This window comes from Trichechus manatus, unplaced genomic scaffold (assembly GCF_000243295.1).
Source record: "Trichechus manatus latirostris isolate Lorelei unplaced genomic scaffold, TriManLat1.0 scaffold00004, whole genome shotgun sequence".
NCBI lineage: Eukaryota > Metazoa > Chordata > Mammalia > Sirenia > Trichechidae > Trichechus > Trichechus manatus.
In genome coordinates this window covers 21,417,298-21,435,830 of record NW_004443940.1, presented here as the reverse complement: position 1 = coordinate 21,435,830, position 18,533 = coordinate 21,417,298, and the positions used below count along the sequence as shown (strand labels likewise).

The 18,533-nt window shown below is 43.9% G+C and overlaps 1 protein-coding gene across 1 annotated transcript in view; it reads left to right on the top strand.

Moving 5' to 3' along the window:
• GAS6 (growth arrest specific 6) overlaps positions 1-18,533 on the top strand; it is a 76,003-nt gene that overhangs the window by 23,747 nt on the left and 33,723 nt on the right. Inside the window, exons 3-5 of the mRNA XM_004369388.2 lie at positions 4,372-4,396; positions 6,339-6,401; positions 17,057-17,179. Of these exons, the coding sequence (XP_004369445.1) occupies positions 4,372-4,396; positions 6,339-6,401; positions 17,057-17,179 (211 nt within the window). The remainder of the gene's footprint in view (positions 1-4,371; positions 4,397-6,338; positions 6,402-17,056; positions 17,180-18,533) is intronic.

Here is an 18,533-nt window from a genome sequence, read left to right as displayed (position 1 = left end):
CATCTAGTGCTGCTCTAACAGAAATACCACAAGTGGATGGCTTTAACAAAGAGAAGTTTATTCTCTCACAGTCCAGTAGGCTATAAGTCCAAATTCAGGGCATCAGCTCTAGGAGAATGCTTTCTCTGTTGGCTCTGAAGGAAGGTCCATGTCATCAATCTTCCCTTGGTTTGGGAGCTTCTCTGCGCAGGAACCTCTGGTCCAAACGATGCGCTCTGCTCCCGGCACGGCTTTCTTGGTGGTATGAGGTTCCCATGTGTCTCTGCTTGCTTCTCTTTTATATCTCAAAAGAGATTGGCTTAAGACACTAATCTTGTAGACCTCATTAACATAACTGCCGCTAATCCATCTTATTACATCATAGTGATGAAGTCTACAACATATAAGGAAATCACATCAGATTACAAAATAGTACACAATCATACAATACTGGGAATTATGACCCAGCCAAATTGACAGAATTTTTGAGGGACACAGTTCAATCCATGACACGCACCTTAGTCTTCAAGGTGATATCTCTGCTTTTTAACACTTTAAAGAGGTCTTTTGCAGCACATTTACCCAATGCAATGCACCTTGTGATTTCTTGACTGCTGCTTCCATGGGTGTTGATTGTGAATCCCAGTAAAATGAAATCCTTGACAACTTCAGTCTTTTCCCCGTTTATCATGATGTTGCTTATTGGTCCAGTTGCGAGGATTTTTGTTTTCTTTATGTTGAGGTGTAATCCATACTGAAGGCTGTAGTCTTTGCTCTTCATCAGTAAGTGCTTCAAGTCCTCTTCACTTTCAGCAAGCAAGGTGTGTCATCTGCATAACGCAGGTTATTAATGAGTCTTCCTCCAATCCTGATGCCCCGTTCTTCTTCATATAGTCCAGCTTCTTGGGTTATTTGCTCAGCATACAGACTGAATAGGTATGGTGAAATGATACAACCCTGACGCACACCTTTCCTGACTTTAAACCACGCAGTATCCCCTTGTTCTGTTCAAACGACTGCCTCTTGATCCATGGTCAGATTCCTTATGAGCACAATTAAGTGTTCCGGAATTCCCATTCTCTGCAGTGTTATCTATAATTTGTTATGATCCACATGGTCGAATGCCTTAGCCTAGTCAGTAAAACGCAGGTAAACATTTTCTGGTATTCTCTGCTTTCGGCCAGGATCCATAAGTGGGGCTAACTATGCTTTTTTCAACAACAGGACTCATTATTAAAACAGATTGCACATAACTACTAACTAGTATTACTAGTTATGATTTTGAAGAGTATAACACACCTTTCCAGGAAATTGTGGTGATGCAAACATTTATGTATAATTAGGCACTTTACTTACTCATTCTCAGTTGTTATCAACCCTTTCTTAATCTAACTCTTAGTTTCCTCGCCTTGAGTGGAACACTTTTTACATCCATCCGAAACATATTATTTTGGAACTAAAAGCCTTCTCTTTGTGTTTTGTCGTGTGACATGTCCCTGTGGCTTTTGTTCTCACTCTAAAGTCAGAGAAATATAGCCACCTGCTTGCACTCAATAAAAGGGGCACTAAGCACCCATCCATCCTCTACTCCAAGAGGTTTTACCAGAGGTTCACTTGGCTTTGCTATCCTTAACGTGTCCTCAGAGTTTGCCAATCCGTGAATAAAAAGCCGACAAGAAAGAAAGAAAACCACGCTTGTCAGGGAGACTCTGAAATGTTTTATTCTGATGAGAAGGGGATTTTCCTGCTCCCTTGACTTCATCGTCTCTGACTTCTGAAGCCAGGTCTCTTCATTGTCACATTTGCACTGAACGTAGCCTTCACAACAATCACACAAGCTTAAGGACCAAACTTGCTTCTGACCCTTACCTTTCATTTAAAAGAGTTAATGAGTTAAAAGAGGTCCCTGGGTGGCACAGACGGTTTGCACTGAAGTACTAACCTAAAAGTTGATGGTTCGAACCCACCCAACAGTGCCTCTGAAGAAATGCCTGGCGATCTGCTTCTGTAAAGATAAAAGCCAAGAAAACCCTAAGGAGCAGCTCTACTCTCTAACACATGGGGTCACCATGAGTTGGAATCAACTCAACGGCAACTGGTTTGGTTTGGGGTTTTTATTAGTTTAAAAAAAAAAAAATCACAGTTTTACTACAACTGAACTTCCTAAAATACATTTAAACACATCTTAGCAAAGTTTTACTAAGTCTACCAGAGTCCCCACAACAATTTTTAGTTGCTTATCATGTGGCGGGGCCCTAGTGGCGCAGTGGTTAAGAGCTACGGCGAGCTACAGCTGCTAACCAAAAGGCCAGCAGTCCAAATCCAACTGCTCCTTGGAAACTATAAGGCAGTTCTACTCTGTTTTATAGGGTTGCTGTGAGTCAGAGTTGACTCAACGGCAGTGGGTTTGGTTTTTTTTTTTAGTTTTATCATGTGGCAGAGCCCTGCTGGTACAGTGGTTAAGAGCTCAGCTGCTAACAAAAAGGTTGGCAGTTCGAGTCCACCAGCTGCTCTTTGGAAACCTATGGGACAGTTCTGTTCTATAGGGTCACTATGAGTCAGACGCGACGGCAACGGTTTTTCTTTTTTCTTCTTGGTTTTATTATGTGTCACCCACCCACCCAGGCTCTTTAGACAAAGAGCAGAAAGAGAGGGGCTCTGGCCAGGCATGGATGGGAAAGTGGCAGATAAAAGTGATGTCAAAACAAATTTTGAAAGCTGGCAGAAATTTTGAAGAATGGTGGTGGAGGCACACAGCTGGGAGAAAAAACTTTACAAGGTACACAGATTAAACCCCCTCTAGAATATTGCCTTGGCAAAATACAACAAATTAATTTACTTCAGTGCTGTTTCAAATCACAGTGTTTCGTGTGAAGCCCTTCTCAGCTTTGTGACCTTGGTCAAATCCCACAACCTATCTTGAGCCTCAGTTTCCTCATTTGTAATAATGAGATTACAAAATATCTTCCTTCAAGGGTGATTGTGAGGATTAAATAAAATAATGTAAAAATACTGAATGCATACCTGATATACAGTTTATACTCAGTATATGGTGGCTGCTGATATTATTTCTGCTAGTACTAAAGTCTCTGATTTCAGTTAGTATTTGGGATCAAACTGCTTAAGTGATTGACCCTAAGCTGGAGATTAAAATTTACTGTGATGGGAGCTGCTTTAAACAGGCTGTTGTTGGGTGCTGTGGAGTCGATTCCGACTCAGCGACCCCATGTGACAGAGTAGAACTGCCCCAGAGGGCTTGGGAACCCTATGGGGCAGTTATACTCTGTCGTATAGGGTTTCTATGAGTTGAATTCGACTCGACGGCAACGGGTTTGGTTTTTTGGTTTAATCTTAACCGAAACAGGTTGCCAGGTCTTTCTCCTGCAGAGCCACTGGGTGAGTTCAAACCGGCAACCTTTAGGTTAGCAACTAAGCACCTAACTGTTGTGCCACAAGGGCTCCTTTTAACCAGGCTGGAGCTGTAGAATCTGTAGACTGTGGCAAACAGATCTGAAGAGATTTCCAGCTGATAGCTATTGCTAGCCAAGAGTAGAGTAGGTAGTTCTAATATTATGATAAAAAAAAAACCAAAAGCAAACCCATTGCCGTCAAATTGGTTCCAACTCATAACGATCCTATAGGACAGAGTAGAACTGCCCCCTAGGGTTTCCAAGGAGCGGCTGGTGGATTTGAACTGCTGACCTTTTGGTTAGCAGCTGTAGCTCTTAACCACTGTGCCACCAGGGCTCTGATATATAATCCACTTAAATCAAATATAATGTGTATGGACCTCTTAAATTTGCGTTCATGGATAAAAAGACCCCTCATTTATATTTTCTATGGCCCATGCAACACCAATTTGTTTTACAAATACAGTAAGTCCGAAACAATGCCCATAGTCATCCACGTGCACAGGGGTGTCCCAGTTTCTGCGAGGGTTAAGTCACTGAGTAGCTCAGACTTCGTTTTCACTTGGAATATAGTCCAAGTAAACATACCGACCAGCACTTTATAAGGCGCTATAAATGACATTGCTTTTGCTTGTTATGGAAAGCCTAGTCTCACAATTACATTGTCAGCTTTGCCAAACAGTCAGTCTGCAGAAACAGAGTCAGCAGCCTAGGTTTGTTTCTCCCTCTCACTTCCTCTCCACACTACCATGGTCTGCATGGCAGAAATGGATGTCTGTGTGGTTCCTGCCCATGCTGCTCCGTGGGTCCGCGGTGGAGGACTCACCCATCTTCCTCAAATACCTCACCTCCATAGTCGTTGTTTCTATACCCAAAAAAGAAAGGCCGAGCTTTAATTAGCGAACTACTAGTTACATTGTCTAAGAAGCTGCATACTGTGCCAGTAAACTGTTGTCCTTTCTTTTTTTCCCTCTTTCCACAGGACTATTTTTATCCAAGATACTTAGGTAAGTTCAAATCACTACTTTCTTTAGCTGACGTAAAGTATACATAGTTAGGAAATACATGTTTCATATGGAAGAACCAATTGGTCAGAATCCCATTACTGAGTCATTCCTGAGAGGAAGATTGCTTAATTACACAGTGAATTTGGAGCTCTCTGGAGCACTCAGATCCGTAAAATTTGTTTGTTTGATTTGTACCGTAATGACCATGTGAACTGAACCTCAATCTAATGCTTGTATTTGCAAACCTGTTTTCTGTTCTGATTCCACACTTTGCTCATTGTTTAGAAATACGATTGATCTAGTTCGGTGGTTCTCAAACTTTGTTATCTCAGGACTTTTTGCACTTTTTGAAATTACTGAGGACCCCAAAGAGCTTTTGTTTATGTGGGCTATGTTTATTGATAATTGCCATATTACTAATTCAAACTGAGAACATTAAACATATTTTTCACTTAATTTGAAAAACAGTGTGCCAAAGAATGTACAAGCAAACATTCTAGTAGCCTCTGGAAAACTCCACTGTACACTTGGGAGAGAATGAGAGCGAAAAGGGATCCCTGGGTGATGCAAACAGTTAATGCACTCAAGATTCAAACCCACCCAGAGGCACCTGGGACAAGAGGCCTGGCAATCTACTTCCAAAAAATCAGCCATTGAAAACCCTGTGGAGCACAGTTCTGCCCTGACACATGGGGTCACATGAGTTGGAGTCAACTCAATGGCGACTGGTTTTCAAAACATGAAAATAATTTTAACCTCCGACTCTCTGAAAGAGGGACCTGGACTACCCTTGGAGCCCTGGTGGCGCAGTAGTTAAGAGCTATGGCTGCAAACCAAAAGGTCGGCAATTCAAATCCACCAGCGGCTTCTCAGAAACCCTATGGGGCAATTCTGCTCTGTCCTATAGGGTCACTATGAATTGAAATCGACTCAACAGCAAGGGTTTTTTGTTTGTTTGTTTGGACTACCCTTTGAGAACCGTTAATTTTAAAGTTGTTTGGATGCATATTATGTATAATGAGAGAAAAATTTTCCTGAGTTTTTCCTTTTAATTTTGTAAAGTGCATTTTGGCAAATTTTCTGTTGACTTTGTATCCTCTCCGAGGTACCCTGTTTGGGTCCAAACTCTGGCAACAAGTTAAATGAACTAGTAATTGGCCCCGAAAAGCCCGGAGAAATCTGCTTTATGTAGGGGAATAGGCTTTATTGTTTCTACCCTCCACCAGGCCTGGTTCCTTTGGGTATGCTGGGTGTGTGTCTTGATGGCAAAGGATGATTAGTTATCCAAATGAGCCCATCCTCCAGATAGCATTCTGTTGCACATAGCCAGTGTTCACCTGTGCATGTGTAAGCCATGGTAGCCTACTGAGTGACCCAGTTGAAGTGGCTCAACGCTCATTCTATTCAATTTCAAATTTCAGATCATCCCTGAATGTATTTGTTCAAAAAGCCAATCCTTCGCTGCCCAGGGCTCCCATGTGGAACTCCGTTGTAAGGCTGTGTCCACGATGTCAGATAGCCTGGAGAGAATTTTCTCCAAAGCAGATTGACTTTTAAAGTAAGGACAGAGTTTCCTTATAATTAAGGTTTAACTCTTTGACCACAGTCAGAAAACTCACTGAATATTAATAGTGATTTTTCTGAACAATTAGAGAAGGAATCCACTTAAGAAGCTGCAAATAACATGCTTTCACACTTGGTAGTTTTGGGTACTCAGTTTTGCTATTTTGGTTGAGACGTTTTCCTGTTTGTCATTGTTAAAATCTTTTGTATTAACAAAAGCTAAACTATTAGACCTGGAGGACTATGTAGCACCCTGTGTAAATGTGAATAGTCTATTTTTGCAGAGCTGTCTGAAAAACTACTAGTGGTACTAGTTCTAAAGTCTGTTTTATCTATTGACAAATGATCAATGATGACACTATCCATTTCTCTCTTTCAGAGTGCATTAATAAATATGGATCTCCATACAACAGAAATCCAAAGTTTGTTACATGTGCTCAAAGTAAGTCTGTCTCCTTTCTGTGTTCCTCTAAGCAGTACAGTTTAGGCAACTTTAGGCTTTCTTGTGGTTTGCGTGGAGAGTCTTGAATATTTCGATTGTCTTAAAGAGCTATAGTATCTTCTTTAGGTCTCCTTCCTTTTCAGTAAACTTTTCTTTTTAAACAAGTAAATTTTGGGTTTTGAATGGGCAATAAATGTACAGAGTACAAAAACTTTAAATTTCACTGAAAAGCACATCTCCCCCTCCCTGTCCACAGATCAGCTGTGGACGCCCAGATCAGTCTTCCTCTCCAGGCCTCACCTGACTCAGCCCAGGTTGTTGCAGATCCCAGCTCCGGCCCTCTTTCGGGAGCTATGACCACATGAAATGGGAAAGTAAAAGGAGCCCTGGTGGCACAATATTTAAGCACTCAGCTGCTAACCCAAAGAGCTGCTAGCCAGCAGCTCTATAGAGAAAAGACCAGGCAATCTGCTCCTGTAAAGATTACAGCCAAGGAAACCCTATGGGGCAGTTCTACTCTGTCACATGGGGCATTATTAGTCAGAATCAACTCGACGGCACTCAACAACAGCAACAGTGGGAAAGTGGCATTGCTGTCACAGCCCAGGCTCCCGCTCTGACCAGTTGCCAGTCTCGTTATAGAAGGGGACACAGAGCACAACCTGTGTTTCTCTTATTTGGGGCAAAGGCACCTGTTAACTCAGAGGAACCAGAACAGCCTTCTCGGATTAAGAAAGATAAGAAGGTCTGGGCTCTTCTCTTTCATCTCTATGTGACCTGGAGCAAGCTCTTCCCCTCCCAAGGCCTTAGTGTCCCCACGGGTCAGATTCCATGACCTCTACGGGGCCTTTAGGCCAGGCAGATGTGGAAGCATTCCCACAGCTTCAGCTAGTCATGTGTTCTTTGACTTTTTATTTTTAGCAGGTTTTTTTTTTTTTTTTTTTTTGGCTAAACCAATCTTTTTTTTAAAAATTAGGTAATTTAATTTATTAGATTATTTTAGTTTCTGGGTTTAAAAGATTAGTTAATGTTTTATGTTTAAGGAGCCGTGGTAGCACAGTGGTTAAGAGCTACAACTGCCAACCAAAAGGTCAGCAGTTCAAATCCACCAGCCACTCCTTGGAAACCCTATGGGGCAGTTCTACTCTGTCCTGTAGGGTCGCTATGAGTCGGAATCGACTCAGTGGCAGTGAGTTTTGTTTTCTTTTTTTTTTTACGTTTAAGTATATAATTCATCTGAAATTTCTTTTGATGCAATGAATGAGGTAGAGATCTAGATCTATTCTTTTTTTTTTTTCAGACAATGTCCTACTTGCTCTAACTCTGTTTATTTAACATTCTGTCTCATCCCCAGTGATTCGAAATGCCATCTTTATCATATACTAAATACTGCTGCGCATTTGGATTTTCTGTGTAGTTTCACTGTCTGTTCATGCTCCATTGTCACTGTTTTAATTACTGTAGTTTATAATATGTTTTAAGATGTGGTAAGACAGGTCCCCTCGTTAATATTCTTTTTCACTGTTTTCCTCACTCTCTTGCTTATTTTTTATATGAACTCTAGAATCATCGTGTCTAATTCTAAAAAATAGAAATCTTTTTGATATTTCTAATTGGGTTTATGATTAATTTATTGATTAATACATCTAAATGATGTGGAGTCTTATTCAGCTAGAGAGGATTCCTTTCGACTTGTAAAGCCTTCTCTTTTGGTCTCTTTGAGCACTTAAAACATTTTTTCATACAGACTTTGCACTTCCCTTGTTAAGTATATTTGTTTCTATACCAAATAGGGTCATTTCTTTCATTCTATCTTCTAACTTGTTTGTAAATGTGAAAATTATTAATTTTTATACCTGGTCACCCTACTGAATTATTTAATTGTTAGTAATAGTTTTCAGTTGGTTCTTTTATGACTGCTGGGCATAGAAATCATATCATTTATAAATAATGATAATTAAACTTCTTTTCCAGATGCTACACCTTTACTTCTCTGGTCTAAGTCCATCGGCTGGTGCCGCCATAGCAATGTTAAACAGTAGTGGGGATTGTGGACCTCCTCCTGGTGGTGTTCCCGAATTGAACAGAAATACTTTCAGTGTCTGTTCATAAGTGTCCTGATCTTCATAAAGTCTTTAATCTGTCTTACTTAAATAGAAAGAAAAAAAGAGCCCGTAGTAAATACTTTACCCAACTGTATTTTCAAGGCTTTTGCTTACTTGTTCAAATTAACTAGTTCATGCCAGTGTGGCTTGGTGGAAAGAGCCCTGATTGGGATTCTGGAGCTGTGGGCCCTGGCCTCTTCTCTATCACTAACCAGCTGTGTGTCCTTGAGCAAATCCTTTCACCTTCACAGCATCATTTCTGCTTCTGTAGAATGAGGGAAGTAAGAGTTCTCATCACACTCTGTTATGATTTCCTGCTTATCAGCTTAACTCCCTTCATTAGACTAAGACTAAACCCCTTGAGGGCAGGCACTGTTGTATCCTCTGGGCTTAGGCCGAGCTGGGCACACACTGAACACCCAGTAAAACCAAAAAAAACCCAAAACTATTGCCATCGAGTTGACTTCGACTCATAGCGACCCTGTTGGACAGAGTTGAACTGTCCCATAGGGTTTTCAAGGAGTGGCTGGTAGATTAGAACTGTCACCTTTTGGTTAGCAGCCTGAGCTCTTAACCACTACATGCCACCAGGGCTCCACAAGGTTTGTCAAACGAATGAGTAAGTAAAAAGTTGTAAAAGTCTAGGTTTAGGAGATTAAATGAATGGTGGTGTTTTTCTTTGATTTGTCTACTTGCTGCCCATATCTCTGACTCCTATTCTGAAGAAGCAACTTGAGAAATTTTGTTGGTAGTATTTGAGCCCAATGATAAACTGAGTTTCAGCTAAAAGAGAGGCGAAAACAATCCTGGTTGACTTATTTTCTAGATGAGACATGTTGTGGCATTAGAGTTGTTTAAGGTGTTTTGAATAGCGATGACTGTTTCTTAATGAGAGTTGAGACTTTCTCTTCTGGGTGATAGGCAACCTTGGGAGATGAGGACAGGAAGTAGACTCCCAGGGTGTTTGCTTCCAGAGGTGATATTTAAAGGTCCAATCTTGTGCTGCTGCTTCCATTGGTTGTATTAAATGTAGTTCTGGCTGCTCTGTTTACCCCCAGCAGTAACTGAAGCCTTGCCACACATGGCACTGCCTCCCATACCTGGTTCTGTCTTCATTCCTGCTGTTGACCAGCTGTGTGACCTTGAGCATGCTTCTCCCCTCTTCACCTCCCCATCTATAAAAGTGGAAGACATCTTCCAAAAGTACATTGTGGGGTCATTTTTTTGTACACCTCAAATGATGGCCTCATTGTAAAAAAGTACTCTGAAAACCTAAAATACTACACAAATGTGCATGTTATTGATGAGCCATATGAAGACTACGATATGATAGTCTTGGTTAGACTCACTCATTGAAGGAAAGCATGAAGTGCCCCCCCAAAAAGTCACCCCAGGAGGGAAAGCACACCCTGCACTATTGTCCTTGATGGCACAGTCTACAAGCCTGAGCTAAATGGACCACGAGGATAGCATTTTAAGGCAACTTTATATTTTGGTCATTGGTTACCTTATAAAAATAGTCTTGTTTTGTGTTCCTGGGGCAGCTTATCATTGCTCGAGTTCTTTGGTTATTTATTATTGTTAAAACATTAAGGCAATGGTGTTAGATAATTTCTTAGTTTCCCAAAGAGTCCAAATTCAGCTCAAGTACCCGCCCCCAAGCTGGTTTTGAGTTTAAATCCCACCTGGGTTCCAGCCCTGAGTCCAGGGCCCTGTATAGCTATTTATGGTGAGGATAATGTCAAGAGCTGACTGGGAGGACCTGCATCTTCCCACACCCTGACAGGGACAATGGTATCAAATATGTTGTTGTTAGCTACTGTTGAGTCTTCCCCAGACTCATGGCAACCCCGTGAACAACAGAATCAAACACTGACCGGTCCTGCACCATCCCCATGGTGGGTTGTGGATTGGATCGCTGTGATCCATAGGGTTTTCATTGGCTGATTTTCTGAAGTAGACCTCTGGGCCTTTCTTCCTAGTGTGTCGTACGTAGTCTGCCTCAAGAAGTTTTTCTCTTCTCTTAACATCCATGAGTCACCTCAGTTTTCATTTCCTTCATTTCACATGGACAGTTCTAACTTTTTCTCTTCAAAGCTAAACATTCTCATCTTGCCCAGTCTCTATTTGGCATGAGGACAGATGTTTGAGGTTGGCTTTAATGCATAGGTTTTTGTCAGTTCCTTTGCCTTCTTGGGTTTACCTTGAGATAACAGCTTTCATGTATGCTTTGAGTGAGGCAGTGGTTGCTAAATCCCCTCAGGTCTGCCACCATCATTCTCCCCATTAGGGAAAACATCTTTGCCTTCTTCACCTCAGTCAGAACAAACAAAGGGCCTTGTATTGTAGTGTGTTGTCCAGGTTATAACTTGTCATTACCCTGAAATTTCTTTTGGGGGGGGTTGCAAAAAATAACTGAGAAAGGCATTCTGTTGGCAGTCAGCAAATGTTTCACATTCCATTCCACAGCAACAAACTAGTTCCTTCCTCCCTTTCCTTCAATACAGCTTTCTGCCGAGGCCAAGATAAATCCTTTATCTCCTAAACAGCTCAGCCTGGAGGCCCAATGTCCAGGGCACAGATCAGCCATTCAGCCCAGAAATCCTTCTGCCAAAGAGGGTGGCCACTCAGGGGCTTGCCAAGAAGGTGGCTAGTTAAGCGGGTAGCCCTTGGGGCCTTGTAAAAGCTTTATTTCTTCATCTACTTTTCCTGAATGTGTCAACTTAATTCCACAGAAATTTTCTGTATGTCGGATAGTCTTCTAGGTATGGGTAATAAGACGGGGTTCCTTCTTCCTTCCTTTTATCCTTGAGGTAAATTTTCCTGCTGTGCCCACACGAAGGGCAATAAATAAAAGGAGTGGTGGGTGGAGTTCTTTTAGGGTGGATGCTGTAAAATTTACATACATTGTGATTTGGAGAATCTCTTGATAACAATGTTTGTCTCTGTTTACATCCTGCCACCCTGGTGGAAGTTGGTGCTTGGCCCTCAGCCTTAGGGACACTGAGATTTTAAAGAAGGGATAGTTAAGGCATTCTAGGCAATTTCAAGATGAAGTTAAATAGCCCTTTGTGTACAAGTATATAATAATATACTTCTGAAACATTAAATCCTTAACCAAATATTTTAAGTAGAAATACATACCATCTTCCAGACTTCCAACCCACAGTGCGATTCAATTGGAGACATCTTGTTGAGTGGTGGTTGTGGGAGGGAGATCAGTTTAATAAGGTGAGTTCCTGTCCTAGATCTGGTGCTAGTGGGTCAGGGGACCTTGGATAAGACACTTCACTCACCTGACTTTCAGCTCCCTTGTCTGTCTAACGGGGGTTGGCTAAAGACGTTTTGGTTTCTTCTAGCCCTGCCTCCTCAGAGCATCTTCGTTCTGAGATCAGTGTCTGGAAAGCAAACCCTTTCCTTCATTTTTCTAATGCTGGTCGTGGATTTGACTTACCCTTCCTGGCCCTTCTGTGACCAAGTACTTCATGTTCCCAAAGTACCACGTGAACACGTGTAATGCCAGAGTTAAGCCAAGCAATGGCAGCGTGGAAACAGAAGCCAAGAGAACAGTCTTGAGGGAAGGGATCAAGTGGTCTTACCTGTGAGCTCACATTGCAGCTTTGTATGATGCATAGCTCCCTAATCCTTTTCTTCATTTCCCTGTTGCTTTGATTGCTGGACCTAATTCTTTCTTGCTTAAGGGTGAAAGGCATTTACAGTGACCTGCCAAAAACAACTGTGCGATTACTTCAAGATGCTGTGTTTGGTCTACACTTGCAAGTGTTTTGTTGGCTGTAATTAGTGCAAAGCAAGCAAACTTTAAGGTGTACCAGTGAGAGGGCACAAACAGAACCCATTAAGAGATGCCAGATCCAGTTATTCAGACACAAGACAATTCCGCAGATGCTCTGAGAAGCCTGAGATTCTCTGCTGTGGCTTTTCTAGGAAAGGGATGAGGTTGGGTGTTATCTGATGAGCTTGATGCCCAGATTAGAGTTGGGATAGAGGTTACCTAAAGTGGAGTCTTGATGCTGAATCTGAGCCAATGAGAAGTGGTTAACACATAAACACATACAGCTTTGAAATTCAGAGACTCCCTCGCTCACTCACCTTCCTCGTGCCTGGCACTAGGCGCACCGTAAATCCAGCCGGGTGAGGGAGGGAAGTGCTCTACCGATAATTCATTGCTGAAAACCAAAAGTAAATGCTATACTGGAAATGCTATGTTTTCCAAACTTGGCATTGGACTTGAAACATCAGTCATTTTGTAAGTGAAGTACCCACCCAGCAAATCCTCACTGTGCTTCCTCCTAAGGATGGTGGGGAACCCCTTGCCAAGACAGACAGTGACACGTTGTTCTAAATGGCCCTGTTGGCTTGGCTTGTTCCAAATGACAGGGTAGATCATCTGTAAAATGCGGAATGAATGGGTGGCTTCAGATATACACTGGGGGTGGAGGAGGGGACAGAGAAAGGAGAAACTGAAGAACCAATGCATCTTCAGTTACCTTGGGAAATCAGATGACCCCTACATTGGAAACCCTGGTGGTGTAGTGGTTAAGTGCTATGGCTGCTAACCAAAAGGTCAGCAGTTCAGATCCACCAGGCGCTCCTTGGAAACTCTATGGGGCAGTTCTACTCTGTCCTGTAGGGTTGCTATGAGTCGGAATCGACTCGACGGCAATGGGTTAATCTACTACATTGTTTAAGATGGGCTATACACATGTAAGAAAAATATATACAAAGCAAGTATCATGTCTCTTAGTTTCCTGCTAAGAGCGAAAAAAAAAAAGCTATTTTCATATTTTGGGCAGGCCATTGAATACTTCTAGGCCTCGGTTTCCTCATAAATACAAAAGGAGCAATAATAATAACTGGATTCAAATATTAATGGATGCATAGGCTCCTTGGAAAAGAATAACTGTGACATGGCTATAAAGTGGTATTAAAAAGAGAATTTAACGTAGCTGGGTGTTAGCCGGGGCTGACCCAGCGTCTGACCCCTGAAAGGCAGTGGCATCACTAGGGGTATGCGGCGTGTGTGGACTGCACCAGGTGACACTGTCAGAGGGGGCAACACCAAAACGACTGTCTTTAAAATTTTCATGCACTGTTGCAGCAGAAATTGATTATTTTTTAATAAAAATATCCCTGTAATTAGGTATAACAACAAATTTTTTCATAAGCCCAGCTTACATGTATCAGTATACCTACAAGGCTGAAACTCTATGCTGATTTACTCTTTGAACCTTCTAATGTGCTCCGGTCAGAGCTGTCATTCTTACTCAATTACAGTGACGCTTTGAATCACGTGGTTTTATCTGCTACAAGCACGTGCTGTTGTTTGTTGCCGCTGGTGTTTTTACAGGGGCTGATTTTGTCAAATTTTCTGGTGTCTTAGTTACAGTGTTGTGGTAATTAGCATGGGTGGGTGACACCATGAGTGATCACACTGGGAGACACCAACCCTAGTAAAGCCACTGCTGAAAGGGGCTGGATCTGCATGCCCAGAGCACTAGACAATCACTCTTGGCCTTCATTACCTTGTTTGCCATTTGCCTAGGCCTGGAATTTTTGACAGTCAGTTGGCCTGGGTGACCACAGACTTGAGGGCTGCTGGGAATATGTACTTAGTTGCCCACAACCGAAAGCAAACAAAACAGTCCAGAGGAATAGGCTTTTGTAATTGATTGTGCAGTTATGATCCGCATACCATGGGAAGTGGTTAGTGACCACAGACGACTTTACAGTGGATGATCAAGGTGTCAAATCCAGGCCTTCCAGAGCCGGTATTTCTATAGCCCCTTTCTCTTCTAACTGTAATGTAATATATAATACAATATAAACCAACCCCCCAGTCTTTGTTGTCATGGATCCTTCTGCAGCTCAGGGGCTGGATAAATGATACTTATATCTTAGAACGGAGGAAAATAGAAATAGGGAAAATGTTGTGAATAACTTGGAGATATTTAATTATCTGCAGGAAAAGAGTTAACTCATGAGCAGGAGACAGTCAAGGAGCAAAGGCAAAAATAAAATGGATTTATATGAGAAAGAGCAAACCAGCAGATGGCTGGGGCTGGTAAATCATGTTTGCATACTTTGTGTAAACTCAGTAGTGGGCGTGCAGCAGAGAGGTCAGTCTAGACCAGCATCTTTGAGCAGGCTGATTAGGGGCATCAAAGGAAATAGTTTCACTTGTCGAAAGATCCCCTGGAAAACCTTGGCAGTTCAGTCATGGCACCAGCAAGGCAAGCTGTCTCTGTAATATCTGCCATCGTTCTTCCCTTAGCACCTCCACCTTCCTCAGGCCCGGTCTGTGCCATTTCCCTCATCAGGGTTTCTCCAGAGCCTTCAAGGAATATTACAAACCCATTGTGTTTGTCTGCAAACACTAACCCTTCCTTAGCCAGGTTGAGTCTTAGCACTAAACAGTGTTTTGGAACTCGCTCCATCCAGTTCCTTCAAGATACGTGTTGTTGTTGTGTGCAGTCGACTCAATTCCGACTCATAGAGAACCGTATAGGACAGAGTAGAGCTGCTCCATTGGGTTTCCTAGGCTGTTAGTTTTACAGGAGCAGACTGACAGGTCTTTTCTCCTGCAGAGTAGCTGAGTGGGTTTGAACCGCTAACCTTTTGGTCAGCAGCCGAGTGCTTAACCATAGTGGCACCAGGGCTCCTTTCAAGATGTAAACAGTGTTTCGGATTAAACTGGATGTGATGGTGGCGCTAAGAGACGAGTGGACATGCAAAGGCCATCTGTTAGAGCCTTCCATCCTTCTAGGCTCTTCTGTGCCTCTACCATGCCCACTTCTGCTCTGACATGGGCACTGTGAAAGGATTCTTTGAGTTCTGCGTGTAATAATAGCTCTTTCTCCCAAGCTTTTGGCTCTAAACTTCCCAAACTTGAGGATTACATAATTGTCACATTCGGGCGAGCTTTCCTGTCTGCCTCTGTGGTATTGTTTCTGTTGGGTTCTCTGTCATGGAAACATCAGCTGTGTTTGTGAGAAGCTCCTCCTCACATGAACAGCTCTCTGGAAAGCAGCTCCGTTGGAACAATCCCTTTCAACATAGGACCCTTAAAACAACAGGTTGAAATGATGCAAATGATTGGTGATCTACTCAAGATGCCCTGCTTTGCTTCTCAGAGTTTGCCCCCATGGGTGACATCATTTAGAGACGTGTTGTCCTTGTTGCATTGGTGGAACCAAGGGGAGCAAAATGCCAGTCACTGAGCTTCTGTTAAGGGTGATGGAAAAATTTGGAAACAGTTAAGGGTGATGGTTGAACAACATGATGAACGTAATTAATGTCACTGAATTGTACCTTTGAAGGTTGTTGAAATGTCAAATATTTTGTCACCTATATATTTTGTTGTTGTTGTTAGGTGCCGTCAAGTCGGTTCCAACTCATAGCGACCCTGTGTACAACAGAACGAAACACTGCCCAGTGCCACGCCATCCTCACAGTCATTGCTGTGTTTGAGCCCATTGTTGTAGTCACTGTGTCAATCCGTCTCATTGAGGGTCTTCCTCTTTTTTGCTGACCCTCTACCTTACCAAGCATGATGTCCTTCTCTGGGGACTGGTCCATCCTGATAACATGTCCAAAGTATGTGAGATGAAGTCTCACCATCCTTGCTTCTAAGGAGCATTCTGGCTATGTATTCACCACAATAAAAAAAAAAGAAGAAGAAGAAATGCCAGTCACTTTGGAGTTATAAGACAATGTTTGAAATAGGGCTCCTTTTAAGGGGTACTAGGGTGTTAATCAGAAAATGAATGTCCAAAGACACCTTCCAGGACCCCTTCCTGCCAGTGGGGAATTTCAGCCTTAGAACTAGAGTTCTCCACAGAGCTGTGGCAGGCAGGCACATTTCTGGAAAAGGAGGGTGTGTGTTATCATAGCCCTGGCCAAGCCCTTTGGAGAAAATATTCACAAAAGTTGATGGGCTGGTAGGGAGTTTTGAGTGGGCAGCCCCAGGCCTAGCTTGGGAAAAGTCAAGAAGTTACCATTGGGGATGATGGAATGTTTTGAATTTGTCTGGATGCCCCTTGGGTCAGCCAGTGGGATTCTATTTAACTTGCTCCTTGGGAGGTCCTTCTGAGCTCGCTGTGGGAGAGCCAAAGACTGGCTCCTGCTCCTTCACCCCAGCTCCCTCGGAGTGCCGCGGCTGCAGCGCCTTTCCATCTGGCTCCAGTGGGCTGTGGCTTCTCCCTCCAGAGCTTATCTGAATTTTCCTGGAACAGGCCTTTGGGACCTGGCCAAGCTGTTCCTGTGCACCCCTTCCTGCCCCAGAGGTGGGAACCCTGCTCTGAGACCAGCACAGGGCCGGCCAGTACACGGAGGTACACTTGACCTGCCTTGGCAGTTGCCATTCAAAGTTTCTTGCCAGGGGCTGGTCGTCTCACCTGGGTGGCCTGATTATGAGGCCATGGTCTGACTTACTCTCCCGTAACTGCACTGGTCCAAGCTAAGTTGGGAAGCTATTGGGAGCAGCTTTTCTGATGATTTGTTCCTTCTTTGTGTCTTGTTTGTTGATCTCAGATTTGCCTGACCAGTGTACTCCGAACCCCTGCGATAAGGAGGGCACACAAGTCTGCCAAGACCTAATGGGCAACTTCTACTGCCTGTGCAAAGCTGGCTGGGGGGGCCGGCTCTGTGATAAAGGTAACACCACCCTCCTCCTTGCGGGCGGAGGTGCTGTCCGGGTATCTGTTTTTCCACTGTGATGTGAGATGGAGAACGTGTGTATGTGTGTGTGTGAGCGTGAGAGAAAGAGACTAGGGCCAACACACCCAGTAGGACCTCCCCCTGCAGGGCTGCCTGAGTGGGCGCAGGAGGGGTAGAGAGGCTCCCTCCAGTGGTGGGAGCTGGATTGGTCTCTCTCCTACCTTTCTGGCCCTCTCCCTGCCTTGACCCCCTCCTGCCCCACGGTACATGGCCGCTGTACTGCACATGTTCTGGCTGAGATGGGGTGGGGGAGGTGGGGGTGGGAGTTGGCCCCCAAGGCTGTCCTGGGATCAGGGCTCTCTCTGGCTAGCCTCTGCTCAGCCGGGAGGATGTCTGCAAGCCTCCTCAAGCCTCCCCAACCTTGTTGGCCCCAGACTCTCCCACGAGTGTTTACATTTAGCCAATGCTGGGAAGTGCCTGGTTTAGCCCGCCTGGGACAGGGGACTCGTCCAGTGTGAGAAGCCATGGGGAACGCTGCAGCCATGAAGGGTTTGGTTGCAACAGAGCCGGCTTCTTGAGAGAATTTGGGAGGAACTGGATGGTTCCTTCCTAGAAACAGGGTTGGAATAAAAGGAAACTAGGTCCCTGGGTGGTGAAAACCATTGAGTACTCAGCTACTAACCAAAAGGTTGGCAGTTCAAACCCACGCAGAAGTGCTTTGGAAGAAAGGCCTGGCAGTCTACTTCCAAAAGGTCACAGCCTTGAAAACCCTATGAAACAGTTCTACTCGGAAGCATGTGGGATCACCACAAGTCAGAATCAACTTGACAGCAACTGGTTGGTTGGTTGGTTGGTTGGTTGGTTGGTTGGTTGGTTGGTTGGTTGGTTGGTTGGTTGGTTGGTAGCCACGGCATGAAGGGGTGGGAACACCACAGTGGAGCTTGGCAACCCTGGCTCTGTCAAGCTGCCGGATTCTAGGTGAGTCTGCTATCCTTGGTGGCCTCAGCTTCCACTGATTAAAAAAGGGGAGGGGAGTAATTTCATCTCTGACATCCTGGGAGTCTGCAACTATGATACCAGTAAACAAACATGAGAGACAGATACCCCAGGGCTTGGTTAAAACCCTGAGGCATGATCCCTTGACTTTGGTGGAGCTTGGCCAGCAGACCAGATCCTCGCCATTCATCTGACTGCCCCCACCCTGAAGGAGAGGCTCTTGCGACCCTTACCAGCGTGCCTCTCTCAAGGAATTGGTTCTGCCTCGGGAAACCCTCCCTGTGCACTTCTTTCTGGGAAGGCACTCTCAGCCCACACTCGGCCTGTGGAGGAGCGGGTCGGCTCAGCGTGTGCT